The sequence below is a fragment of the Sus scrofa genome, unplaced genomic scaffold, assembly GCF_000003025.6.
Source record: "Sus scrofa isolate TJ Tabasco breed Duroc unplaced genomic scaffold, Sscrofa11.1 Contig1431, whole genome shotgun sequence".
NCBI classification, from domain to species: Eukaryota; Metazoa; Chordata; class Mammalia; order Artiodactyla; family Suidae; genus Sus; species Sus scrofa.
Window position 1 is genome coordinate 543660 of NW_018084874.1, and position 13726 is coordinate 557385.

A 13726-nucleotide genomic window follows, 5' to 3' on the forward strand; every position below is an offset into this window, starting at 1 on the left:
TCACATTAAACCTCCAGTTAATGTTTACCAATCCAACCACTCACTTGGCAAAATATGAAGAAGAATAAATACTTTAAGCAGCACAGATGTTTCACCACCTTCTTCCACACATCCAGGAGTGAGAGGAAAAACAAGACACCTGAGTCAGTCTGTTTCCAGGGTACCTCACAGCTGAGTGAAAGTCAAGCCCACAATTTTGTCTGAGGTTCAGCCAGTTGCTACAGTCTTATTCTACTGCTGGATATGCCCGTTAAAATGCATATACTTAATGAACACCTATATAGCACCTACTATATGCCAGGAGTCATCCCAAGTGTCTTTAAATCTGCAAAGTGGGAACATTGTTATCATGCCATTCTACAGATGGCAAAATTGAAGCTCAGGGAAGTTAAATAACTTGCCTAAGATAATGCAGCTCAAGCGTTAGAGCTGGGATTTGAAGGCAAGTAATCTTGCTCCAAAATCCATGCTTTGAAACACTATGCTAAGTTATTACTCAGTATAGTGCACTTCCTTGGGCAATTTGATGAATTCCTATTGGTGCGAGGAATCATGTCTCCCTTAGAGATGTTTACATCCTAATCCCCAGGACCTATGAATATGTAACATTATATGACAAAGGACTATTACATTTGTAGATGGAATTAAGGTTGCTGGTCAGCTGTCCTTAAAATAGGGAGGTTATTTCAGTGGGACTAATGTGTTGACAAGGGGCCCTAAAAGTGGAAGAGGTGATCGGATGAGAGAACCAGAGAGGTGACCCTGGGAAAAGGATTTGGCCCAATATTGCTGGCTTTGATGAGAGAGTAATAGGAGCATGAGCCAAGGAATGCAGGTGGCTTTGAAAAACTAGAAAAGCTAGAAAAAGCGAATTTGCCCCAGAGCATCCAGAAGGAAGTCAGCCCTACTGTCACCTTGACTTTAGCCCAGTAAGACCCGCTGAACACTTCTAACTTCCAGAACTGTAAATTAAGATAAAAACCTTGTGTTATTTTAAGCCACTAGGTTTGCAGTAATTTGTTACAGCAGCACTTGGAAACTAGTACAGTTCTCAAGGATGGTTTAAGTGGTTTCGGTTTTGACTCATCCCTGTGTTAAGATGCAACCTCACTCTGGGGGTGTCAGCCTCCAGGGCTCTAGGAATGAAAAAACTCAGTCCTTCCCTCTATGATGTGCACCCCAATAATTCGGCAAATCCCATAGACAATAACAACACAATGTGAAGTTTCATAGAGTAGAGGTTCCTTGAGATAGATACATTAAGGATTCAAGCTTAGGAGTCAACCAGCTGGCTCCACCCCTTACCAATACTGAGAACTTGGATAAATTCCCTAACTTCTCTAAATCTTAGTATTCCCATCTGCAAAATAGAGACATAAGAGTTTATATTTCATAGATGCCATGAGCTAGAACCTGTGAAGTGTTGGGAACTGTGCCTTGCACAGGTTTGCTCAGTCAATTGTACTGCTATTGTTACTATGACTGTTCCTTTTTACAACGAGCAGTGAGGAAAGGACCACCTAAATTTATGTAGAAGAATCCACATGGTGACATATGAGCTGGGTTTTGAAGAATGGGTGGATGGTGTTACACAGTGTGAAAGGGGATGGAGGAGACTTCCAGGCCAGGACAACAGTATCTGCAGACACGGAGGTAAAAAAGCATGTCCTGCTTAGGGAACCATTAGATTCTTGCCTAAATATTATGTAAGATTGGGGGGAGGGGAAGGGCAGTGAAGCTCCTTGTCTATGAAGGTGTTATACTAGCCCTTTTACGTCATTCAAAGGATCCTACAAGATCAGTAATTTTCAACCTACAGATATAGGATCTCATCATCTCCAGATATCGTATCCTATTTTTCTAACAAATATTTTGTAATATTTCTTTTACTGAATACTGAAATGGAATTCATAGTGACATTCTTACACATGTATATTTTTAATTGATACAATGGGCTAACTCTACTATAAAAGAGAAAGAAAAGCAATTTACTATTAAAATGATGGATGGTTCAACATGTAACTGCTCCACCTGACTCCACTGGAAGAGCCAAAGGGGCAGTCAGAGCCTTTCACCTAGTTTACTAAATTTTGAATGTAGGAGAAATAAGATTGGAATCCATTCTATTCCAGAAGCACAGAATAAAGTATAAATCTACAGAGGAACACTCAAATGTTTCAATATGCAAACAAACAACTAAAAAGTCCTGCGACTTTCAATGTTATGAAGCAGCCCAAGCAAATCCCATGCTATATCGTGCTTTCAGCTTAAGACAGAGTCCTCTGAGAACTGTCTGAGACAATGTGCTGAAAATAAAAAGAAGGGACATGTAAACTGAAGTGTAGTTAATTTACATTTGTTGTGTTAGTTTCAGGGGTACAGCAAAGAACCCTGAATAACATATGTGTGTGAATATATATATATATATATTATATATATATATATATATACATATTATCCACTATAGTCTATTACAGAATATTGTGCTTTTTTTTTTTTTTTTTTGTCTTTTTGCCATTTCTTGGGCCGCTCCTGCGGCATATGGAGGTTCCCAGGCTAGGGGTCTAATCGGAGCTGTAGCCACTGGCCTATGCCAGAGCCACAGCAACGCAGGATCCGAGCCACGTCTGCAACCTACACCACAGCTCACGGCAACGCCGGATCATTAACCCACTGAGCAAAGCCAGGGATTGAACCCGCCACCTCATGGTTCCTAGTCAGATTCATTAACCACTGCGCCACGACGGGAACTCCATGTGCTATTTTTTAATGTAAGAAAAAAGCCCAACTGTGGGATGGAAATCCTGTGAAATCAGATTGTTATGATCATTATACAACTACAGATGTGATAAATTCATTTGAGTAATTTAAAAAAGTAAAAAAGAAAAGAAAAAAGCCCAAACGCTTTGTGTTTCATGCAAACCAGAGGTAGGTGCTACACTCAGATAATTATAAATGTGTTTTTCACCCACATGAATGTCTGGTGGGACATCCAAAGTTCTCCTTGCATTGGGAAGTTCTTTGAATCTCAAGGTGTCTTCAAGGTTTCTCTGGCCTCCATCCATCCCATGCCAGTAGTACTCAAAACCATTGTGATGGCCAAAAATATTCCTGTAAATGTTCAAAACATCTCCTGGTGGGCAGCAATGACTCTACGGCACCCATCTGCTCTAGGTTAAGAAATGTCACTGAAGAATTTTGAGCAGCTTGATTATAGGTGGGAAGGGGAATTTGGAATGACCTAGACTTGAAGTAAAGTAAGGGGGTGGTGAGAGAAAATGCATTAGAGGAATAATTAGGGTTCTACTTATTTTCAACAGGCCATAGCAATTGACAGGGTAAGTGAGACAGAGGGAGATTTGAGGAACATTTTACTGCTTCTAACCAGAGCTGCGCAAAGATGGAATGGCCGGTCACCTTGTTCTTAAGGCAGGGGGTGGCTGTTTGTTTGTTTGTTTGTTTGGGCCACACCCATGTCATGCAGAAGTTCCAGGGTCAGGGATCCACCCCATGCCACATCAGCGACCCAAGCCACAGCAGTGACAAAGCTGGATCCTTAACCCACTGAGCCACCAGAGAACTCCAAAGCAAGGCTTTTCATCTGCAATATTATTAGCATTCTGGACCACATAGTCCTTTGTCATGGGGGGTTGTCTTGTGCACTGTAGGATGCTTAGCAGCACCCTGGTAGCTGCCCACTAGATACCCGTAGCACCCTCTCTGCTGTTGTGACAGCCACAAAAGTCCCCTAGGTTGAGGACCACTGCTTTTGAGCCCTAAGAAGAGACTGGACATTCACTTAGAGAAGATGCCTCAGGGGGGCGCTCAATAACCTTTAACTTCTCTTCCCACGCCAAGTACAGTCTTGAACTTCTTTTCCTGAGTCTGGACCTTGCTCTTCTGTTGAGAGGATGCTCACAGCTTCTCAGACCTGTGAGAAGACCCAAGCAACCATGGATCCATAGCCTTGATCCAAAGATGGAAGGAAGGAGGGAAGACAGACTTGCCAGTCTTGGGCCAACCCAGCTCAGGCACTTATCTCACTCTCACGCAGGAGGGCACAACAGAAACCCAAATTCCAGCCCAGATCCCCCCTCTGCCCTCTCTCCCTCAGTCAAGCCTAGGTTTTATGATAATTTTCATCTGTCCAATGAGATGATAATGGCCTAACTGAACCAGAGAACTTGCTGGGAGAAAGTGGGAAGGCAAGGCTGGTGCTAGACACCCTCCCTGGGGAGGAAGTAGACGTTCATAAAAGAGGGTCTAACCAGGAGGCAGATTCTGGAGACTTTGGGAGGAGAAGACTGGATGGTCCTTAAGGGTGGTCTCAAGGGTGAAGCCCCTGTTAAATAGGTGGTGTTCTTACTGCAGTCCACAGGGAAAGAAGTAGTGTCAAAAGTGGAACTCGAATCCACATCTGTCTCATTTCAGAATCTGCATTTTCTTTCCTTTTTTTGGGGGGGGAGGCTAGATCTCCTTCTTCTTCTTCTTCTTCTTCTTCCTCTTCCTCTTCTCCCTCTCCCTCTCCTTCTCCTTCTTCTTCTTCTTCTAAGTATGGTTGATTTCCAATGTTGTGTTAGTTTCTGGTATACGGCAAAGTAATTCAATTATATATATAATATATATAAGAATTTTTTCAGATCCTTTCCCGTTATAGGTTACTACAAGATATTGAATATAGTTCCCTATGCTATATAGCAGGTTCTTGTTTATCTAGTTGACATATAGAGTGTGTATCTGTTAATCCCAAACTCCTAATTCATCCCTCCCCACCCCCTTTCCCCTTTGGTAACCATAAGTTTGTTTTCTATGTCTATGAGTCTGCTTCTGTTCTGCAAGCAATTTCATTTGTAGCATTTTTTATTTTTTTGTATCATTTTTTAAGATTCCACATGGAAGCGATATCCTACGATATTTGTCTTTGTGTGATTTACTTCACTTAGTATGATAATCTCTTGGTCCATTCATGTTGCTGGCTGTGGCATTATTTTGTTTTTTTTTATGGCTGAGTAATATTCCACTGTGCATATGTACCACATCCTCTTTATCCATTCATCTGTCAATGGCATTTAGGTTGCTTCTGTGTTTTGGCTATTGCAAACAATGCTGGCTTGAACATTTAGGTGCATTATCTCCTCGAATTAGAATTTTCATCTTTTCCGGATATATGCCCAGGAGTGCGATTGTTAGATCATATAGTAACTCTATTTTTAGTTCTCTAAGGAACCTCCATAATGGCTGCATCAATTTATATTCCCACCAGCAGTGTTGGAAGGTTCAGAACCTGCGTTTTCAAACACTTCAACTGCTTTGAAGTACTTTGCTGCTGCCAAACCAGGGGGCTTGAGGAAGATGAGGACTGGGGGCAGAGGAGGCAGCTTAAGGTGGAGACTGATGCCGAATTGGGGAGTGGGGCAGCTTGTTCTAGAACCCAGCCATTCTGAAACGGAGGAAGGGGGGGAAGGAGGGAGGAGGGGCAGTGGACAGACTGGTGAGCCAGCCCTCCCTGTCCACAGCCCCACTCCCAGCTGCCCCTTCCAGGCCTCTGCCTGCCAGGCACCGAGAGGGGTGGGAGCAGATAAACAAGTCATTCATCACTGGGTCTGGGCAGGCTGGCACCAACTCCAGGCTCTTCCCGAGGCCCCGGGAGGTGGGGGCCCTTGCCAGCAGCCAGGAAGGACTGGCCATGTCTTCGGGATGGGAATGGGAGCCAGGAGCATGGACCAGAGAAGTTGCAGAACCCAAGTGCTGCTGCCCCCGCCATGTGCTCCTGGGCCGAGCCCTCCACGTGCCCTCGTTTGCAAAGCCAGGCTGTCACCATCACAGCAATCATCTCTAAAGTTTAGTGAGCACTCTTTATTTATATGCCAGGTCTGGAGTTTGAGACCACACGGGTCCTCTTCTCTTATCCTTGTCAGCCCTGTAAGGCAAACAGATTGCACCTCCATTTTACAGGTGGGAAATGGAGCCACCAAGAAGTGAGCGTGAGGAGTTCCTGTCGTGGCCCAGTGGAAATGCATCCGACTAGGAACCATGAGGTTTCGGGTTCGATCTCTAGCCTTGCGCAGTGGGTTAAGGATCCAGTGTTGCTGTGAGCAGTTGCAGACGGGGCTCGGATCTGATGTTGCTGTGGCTGTGGTATAGGCTGGCACCTATAGCTCCAATTAGACCCCTAGCCCGGGAACTTCCATATGGTGCAAGTGTGGCCCTAAAAAAAAAAAAGAAGTGAGAGTGAACTGGATTTGGGTCCTGGCTGTGCCACTGGCCTCCCCACCACAAAAAGTACCAGAAGTGGGACTCGAACCAGGTTTCTGAGAGGAAGCTGGTTGTCATCCAATACCGGCTGGTCTGTCTCCCTATCCTCCTTCCTTCGGCCCTTCCCTCCTTTCTCTTTTCCCCTCCTTCCTTCCTTCTCTCCCTCTAATCCTGTTTCTTTCCCACAAGCATGTATTAGGCACCAGCTGTGTGCCAGGATCTAGGCCAGGTGCGGAGGACAAAGTGGAGGTTGCCATGGACCCGGTCCCCATCCTCGCGAGATCTCACCCAGCCCCTTGCAGCACTGCGTGTGCCCAGAGCCACCAGCCGCCAAGCTCTGCCCCAGGAGGGCTTTACCTCCTTCGAGGGAGGTACTCCCTCACCCCAGGGAGGGTCCCCCCTCACCCCAGGGAGGGTCCCCCATCCCGCCGCCGCTGCCGCCGCCGCCGCCGCCGCCTCCAAGGGAGGCCAGGGTTAACCGGAGTCTATGCAAATCAAGCGCTGTAACGCGAGCGCTGTAACCAGGGCTTTGTTTGCAAGAACGCCCTGCCTTGCGGCTGCCAACTGGCCAAAGAACAGAGGAAACGCAGCAAGCAGGGACGGCTGCTCACCCTTTTCCTTTTGGCCGCTTACATAATTTGCCAGAGCAGATGTGGAAAATTTCCGAGCCCCAGGGGAAGGCAAAGACTGGGAAGTGTGTCTACAGGGGGTGGGGCTCTGCCTGTATTCACTGCATTCACTGCGCGAGCGCGCGTGTGTGTGTGTGTGTGTGTGTGTGTGTGTGTGTGTGTGTGTCTCCACTGGTGGGACCCCATTTTTCTTTTTGTTTTGTTATTTTTTTATTATAGTTGACCTCTAGTGGTCTGTCAATGTCTACTATCAGCAAAGCGACCCAGTGATACATTTATACACATTCTTTTTTTCACATTATCCTCTATCCTGTTCCATTACAGGTAATTAGATATAGTTCCCTGTGCTGTACAGCAGGAGCTCGTTGCTTATCCGCTCCAAATGCAAAAGATTGCATTTGCAACATTATTCTTTTTTGTCTTTTTGCCATTTCTTGGGCCGTTCCTGCGGCATATGGAGGTTCCCAGGCTAGGGGTCGAATTGGAGCTGTAGCCACTGGCCTACGCCAGAGTCACAGCAACACAGGATCCAAGCCACGTTTGCAACCTACACCACAGCTCACAGCAATGCCAGATCCTTAACCCACTGAGCAAGGCCAGGGATCGAACCCGTAACCTCATGGTTCCTAGTCGGATTCGTTAACCACTGAGCCACGATGGGAACTCCATGCGACATTATTCTTTATCATATGTGTGCATCAGGAAAAATGAGCAAGAGCTACAGCCTTAAATATGTATCTTAAATATGCTTGGAAGCAGAAAATAGTACCAAGTCTTTTGCCAGGCTTATTTGCCAGAGGAGAGCAAAACACATTAGCAGGGACAGAAAATGAGAGAAAGAGACAGGGACAGAGAGAGAAATAGGGAAGGACCCTGCCTTGGCCAAAGCTGACAATGACCATGTAATTACAAATTTTAATTATAGGCAAAAATTCCCTGGGAAATAGCTGTGCCACGAGCATGTGTAGAGACATAAGAACTGCACTGTTCAGTTCAAATCCCAGCTCTACCATTTATTAGCACCATGCTCTTGGGCAGATAACTTCTCAGAGGCTCAGTGTCCCCATTTATAAAATGCGGATATTAATCAGTCCTATGTTACTTTTTTTTCCCCCAGGGCCGCACCCACGGCATATGGAAGTTCCTAGGCTAGGGGTCGAATCAGAGCTATGACTGCCAGCCTACACCACAGGAACAGCCACGCCAGATCTGAGCCACATCTGCAACCTACACCACAGCTCACGGCAAGGCTGGATCCTTGACCCACTGAGCGAGGCCAAGGATCAAACCTGCGTCCTCATGGATACTAGTCAGGTTTGTTACTGCTGAGCCACGACAGGAACTCCCACAGATTTGCTAAAATCATTAATTGAGGGAGTGTGTAAAGAATGCGATCAGGCCAGAATACTTGGTATGTCCTTAAAACCATTAAGAAAAAAAAAAAGGAATTCCTATCATGGCGCAGCAGAAACGAATCCGACTAGGAACCATGAGGTTTCGGGTTCGATCCCTGGCCTTGCTCAGTGGGCTAAGGATCTGGTTGTTGCCATCAGCTGTGGTGTAGGTCACAGACGTGGTTCAGATCTGGTGTTGCTGTGGCTGTGGCGTAGGCCAGAGGCTACAGCTCCGATTCGACCCCTAGCCTGGGAACCTCCATATGCTGTGAGTGTTGCCCTAAAAAGACAAAAAAGACCCAAAAAAAAAAAAAAAAAAAAAAGGAGCATGGACTTTGAGGTCAGGCGGACCCTGGCTTCTATGTGTGTGAATTTTATTTTAAGCACACAGCACCCCTAAGAGGTCAGGCCTCTGGTTAACCCCATTGTACAGGTGGGGAATCAAAGCCCAGGTGGTGGCCCCAAGGTCACGCCACCGGTAAATGACTGAACTGGGGCTCCAGCTGGGGCTTGACCGGCAGGTTCCTATACCATTACTCAGCACTTGGGGCCTTGGCAGGGAAAATTCCAGAGGTGACAACAAGGACCCGCACAGGCCACACCTCCCGGGCCAGCAGCCACTCTCGCCTTTCCCTTCCCCTCCTGGATGGAGGTTACATCCTCAGACAGAAGCTTGGCCTTAGGATGTCCAGAGAGGCTGGTGGTGGAGGCAGCCCAACCAGAGGGAGGGGGCTGGTTCTGTAAGTTTGAGCGGAGCCATCAGGGCCCAAATCTGCAGAAGCAGGGGCTGAACAAGGACCATCTCTGGCCTGTTCCACCAGCGGATGCCATGCAGTTCATTAGGAAGAGGTCCCTAGAAAAAGGCCCAGAGGACAGATTCCAGGGGTCTTTGAGCGGAAGCAGAGGCTGGGACTGTCCCCAGCCTGTTAAAAGGGTCACCGCTCTGGTCATGGGGAAGGCAACCATAGGGCCTGGCAGCTTTCCCCAAAGAGTCTGCAGGAGGCAAAGAGATGCAGGGACAAGGGACCCAGGTGAGCTGTCTCCTTCACCCACCTTGCCCCTTGGGATGACCTTGGCTCATGATCTCTAGAGAGAGTAGATGTCACAAGAGCACCTCGTGAACCCCAGACCTGTCCTCCAAAGGCCAACGTGAAATCCCTCATGGGTGCCCCGCTGGTGCCTCAAATGTAACACGTCCAACTCAGAGACCACGGTCTTCCACAGCGGTCGGTCCTGCCCATCTCGCTAACTGGGAGTTTCATCCACACTGCTGCTCAGACTCATATCAGCCTTAGGTCATTCATTCATTCACTCACGCATTTATTCACTCATCCAGCCATCTGGGAGCACCTCCTACGTGCCAGGTACAGTCTAAGCATCGACGAAGCCAGGATTTACGAACATACCATCAAAGATTCTATAAGGGCTGCCCCCACGGCAGATGGAGGTTCCCAGGCTAGGGGGCAAATTGAAGCTGCAGCTGCTGGCCTATGCCACAGCTACAGCCACACCAGATCCAAGCCCCATCGGCGACCTACACCACAGCTCACAGCAACGCCTGATCCTTAACCCACTGAGCGATGCCAGGGATCGAACCCTCATCCTCATGGTTCCTAGTCCATTTAGTTTCCACTGAGCCACAGCAGGAACGTCTAGAGTGTGTCTTTCTCAAGGCCTGGCATCTGTTGACCTCTAATTCCATTCTATTTCTTTGTCCAAAGCAGAGCTTGAATCCATCCATTTCCCCTCAGCTTTACTTCTATTGCCTTCATTCAAGCCACTGTCACTTGTGTCTAGACCAGAGGGACACCCTTCCTGCCCTGCCTCCCCCATGCCACTCTTGCTTCCTTCGAATCACCCCCAACCTGGAAGCCAGAAGAGGGTCTCAGAACATACCTCAGATCTGTTCCTTTTCCTGCTCAAAGAATCTTGACACTTGCAGACATGCTCTGCCATGGCCTCAGCCCCATCTCACTCCAGTCTTCTTTCTGTTCCTTGACCACTGTTTCTGCCTCAGGGTCATTGCCATTCTGTTCCCTCCGCCTGACATGCTCTTCCCTACACACTTTTTTTTTCTGTCTTTTTAGGGCCACACCTGCTGCATATGGACGTTCCGAGGCTAGGGGTTGAATCGGAGCAGCAGCTGCTGGCCTACACCACAGCCGCACAGGGTCGGAGCCACGTCTGTGACCTACACCACAGTTCATGGCAATGCCGGATACTTAACCCACTGAACAAGGCCAGGGATCAAACCCATGTCCTCATGGATACGAGTCGGATTCGTTACCACTGACCATGATGGGAACTCCCTCTTTCCTATATTCCTGGCTTGACAAACTGCTACTTATCCTTCAGATATCACCTTGCTGTCACATCCCCCACAGGAGCCTTCCTTTGACTTCAGTCTAAGCTGGATTCCTAGATGATGTGCCATCACAGCAAACATGACTTCCCATCACGATTGAATCAAATGTGATATTTGATTTGTCCAGTTCTCCCATTACCTCCCATCCCCCCCACACTGAGGCTCCATGAAGGCAGGGACTGTGTCTGTGTCGCTCACACTGTGTCCCCAAAGCAGACACTCAGTAAACACTTGGGTAACAAACAAACGTGGAATTTTGGAGTTCCTTCGGTGGTGCAGTGGGTTAAGAATCTGACTGCCGTGGCTCGGGTAGCTGCAGAGGTGTGGGTTCAATCCCTGGCCCGGCACCGTGGGTTAAAGGATCTGCTGTTGTCACAATAGTAGCGTAGGTCACGGCTGTAGCTCAGATTCAATCCCTGGCCTGGAAACGTCCATATGCCTCTGGTGCAGCCACAAAAAATAAAAAAATTTAAAAAGTGGTATTTTCTGAGCCTTTGGTATATACCCTCAGAATTGCAAGACTCTGCCACTGTCCCCCAAAATTGATCCCCAGGACGCCTTTGGAGGTGGCCATCTTCCCCAGTTGCTTCCCCAGAATCATTCCTCAAGACATCATTTGAAAACCAAATGTTGATAAGCTCATGGCCATGGTGTTTGTGTCTCAGCTTTGACAACTCACTGTCTTTGCAAACTTGGACAAATTTTTTTTTTTTTTTTATCTTTTGTCTTTTTAGGGCTGCACCCACGGCATATGGAGGTTCCCAGGCAAGGGGTCGAATCGGAGCTGTAGCCAACGGCCTATACCAGAGCCACAGCAAGGCTGGATCCAAGCCCCTTGTGCAACCTGCACCACAGCTCACGGCAACGCTGGATCCTTCACCCACTGAGTGAGGCCAGGGATCGAATCCGCAACTTCATGGTTCCTAGTCGGATTCGTTTCCACCGCGCCACGACGGGAACTCCTGGAGAAACTTCTTAATGGCCCTCAGGCCCTCTGTGAATGACAGTGGCTGTGCCCTGACCGGCGAGACCAGGCTCAGGATGTGAAACTGCACGTGCCCGGCACATCCCGGGGATGCCTCTTTGCCTCCCAAGTTTACAGAGGCTGTAGCTCCGGCACACATGTACCCCAGGGCTGTGCTTGGGTCTAGGTAGGTGTTTTCACCTGCTTATCTCTTAGCGCTGGTGAGTTGGCCACACCTGTGGACTGAGCGCCACTAAGCCTCACGTCTTCATTTGACAGATAAGGACCCGAGGCTCAGTGAAGTGCACGGATCCACCTCATGTACCTGAACTTTGCCAGCGGAAGAGCTGGGGCCCATGCCTGGTGCACTGGCTGTAACCACCCCTCAAACACGAGCCACCTGTCTGGTGCACGACAAGCCCCCTCCTGGGAAGGAAGCTGTGTGTCCCCCAACCCTCCTTCCTGCCAGCACTGCCTCCGGGCCCCAGAGCAGAGTTTAGGGCATCAGTCTGGAGGATGAGGAGACAGCTGCAAGCAGTCTTACCTTCCTCTGGATGCAGGGCCCACCTGCCCTGGGTCCTGCCCGTGGCGTCTGAGGCTGGAGGCAGAGATGGGCTGTGAGAAGGGAGAAATGGGGCTCCTTTTCTCTTGTAGCCAGAGTTGGAGAGGACAGAGGCGGCCCTCCCTCCGGCCCCGCCTGCTGCCGAGAGACCTCCTCACAGGTCAAACTCCAAATTCCAGCCTTGGCTACCGCAGGGGTTAGAGGAAGCGCTGAATGATCGCCCCAGGGGCCGAGGAAAGGCCCTGGGGGCCAGCCCTGAACCCTTGAACTTGAACTTGAACTCGAAGCAGGCCCCCGTGGGGCACATGGCCCGACCTGAGCTCTGCCCACAAGGCCTCACCTCCTGGGGGCCCTCACCTGATGGGGGGCCCATGGCAGGGAGGGGACAGAGGAGCCGCTGCAGCCCAGGCACCATCCGGCTTCACTCACCGACTCTGCCACTGGCCCGCCTCCGCCTCCGGCGGCGCTGGGGACGGGCGGGCTTGGGACGAGCTGGAGGAAGGGGGAGGGGAGAGGCTGGCAGGGGAGGCAGGGGACAGAGGGAAAGTCCCAGGAGGGCACTTGCCTCGGCGGCACCGCTACAGCAGCAGTAACAGTGACCACTTTTGTTCAGCTCCTTTTCCGTGCTCTCTCCAGACCCAAGCAGGACAAAGGCGCCTGGAGCTCAAAGGAGTTGTCAAGAGTGACCGAGCCCATGGCCAGAGGCCCACGTCCGGCCCACAACATCAGGACAGGCAGTAGGGGGACAGTGGAAGGCTTTCAGTGGATGCTCAGATCATGCAAAATGTTAAAAAAAAAAAAAAAAAGTTACCAGCATTTGCAAGATGAGAGACTTTGCATAACGCTCTGGATGTCTCACTTTAGTAGAACCATCTGAAGATCTAGCCATATCAGGCCCACATGGTCACGGGACAGCCACTGGCACCCCTCCCCTACACCACAGACCCCAACTCCAGCCCACCACTCTCTTTTGTGTGGCCTGCCTGGACCCTGGTAGGGTAGCCCCAGGCACGGTGTCATTCAGAAAGCATAGTGAGGAGTTCCCGTCCTGGCGCAGTGGTTAAGGAATCTGACTAGGAACCATGAGGTTGCGGGTTCGATCCCTGGCCTTGTTCAGTGGGTTAAGGATCTGGCATTGCCGTGAGCTGTGGTGTAGGTTGCCGATGTGGCTTGGATCCTGTGTTACTGTGGCTCTGGTGTAGGCCAGTGACTACAGCTCCGATTCGACCCCTAGCCTGGGAACTTCCATATGCTGCGAGTGTTGCCCTAAAAAGACAAAAAAGACACACACACAAAAAAATAGCACGGTGAAAATAAATGAGCTCCCGGCTCTGTTTTAAATGCTTCCACGTTTCTGCTCACTTTCCAATGAGCCTCCAGGACACATCCCATTTTTCTTTCTTTCTATTTTTTTTTTGGCTTTTGCCTTTTTAGGGCCACACCTACGGCATATGGAGGTTCCCAGGCTAGGGGTTGAATTGGAGCTACAGCTGCCAGCCTACGCCACAGCCATAGCAATGCCAGATCCAAGCCGCATCTGCAACCTACACCACAGGT

At 49.1% G+C, this 13726-nt stretch overlaps 1 protein-coding gene across 6 annotated transcripts in view; it reads right to left on the bottom strand.

Annotated features, from left to right (window-relative positions):
• The window catches only part of SLC5A11 (solute carrier family 5 (sodium/glucose cotransporter), member 11), a 79869-nt gene extending 67255 nt beyond the window's left edge, over window positions 1-12614 (bottom strand). For 3 of the 6 annotated variants that reach the window (XR_002340998.1, XM_021081312.1, XM_021081311.1), the window contains exons 1-2: window positions 12510-12599; window positions 12152-12222 (exon numbers count right to left, since the gene is read on the bottom strand). Coding sequence is in view for 2 of the 6 variants with exons in the window: in XM_021081312.1 (XP_020936971.1) it covers window positions 12152-12222; window positions 12510-12584 (146 nt within the window). In the remaining 4 variants the exon portion in view is untranslated. 6 annotated transcript variants of the gene reach the window in all.
• Between the last annotated feature and the right edge of the window lie 1112 nt (window positions 12615-13726).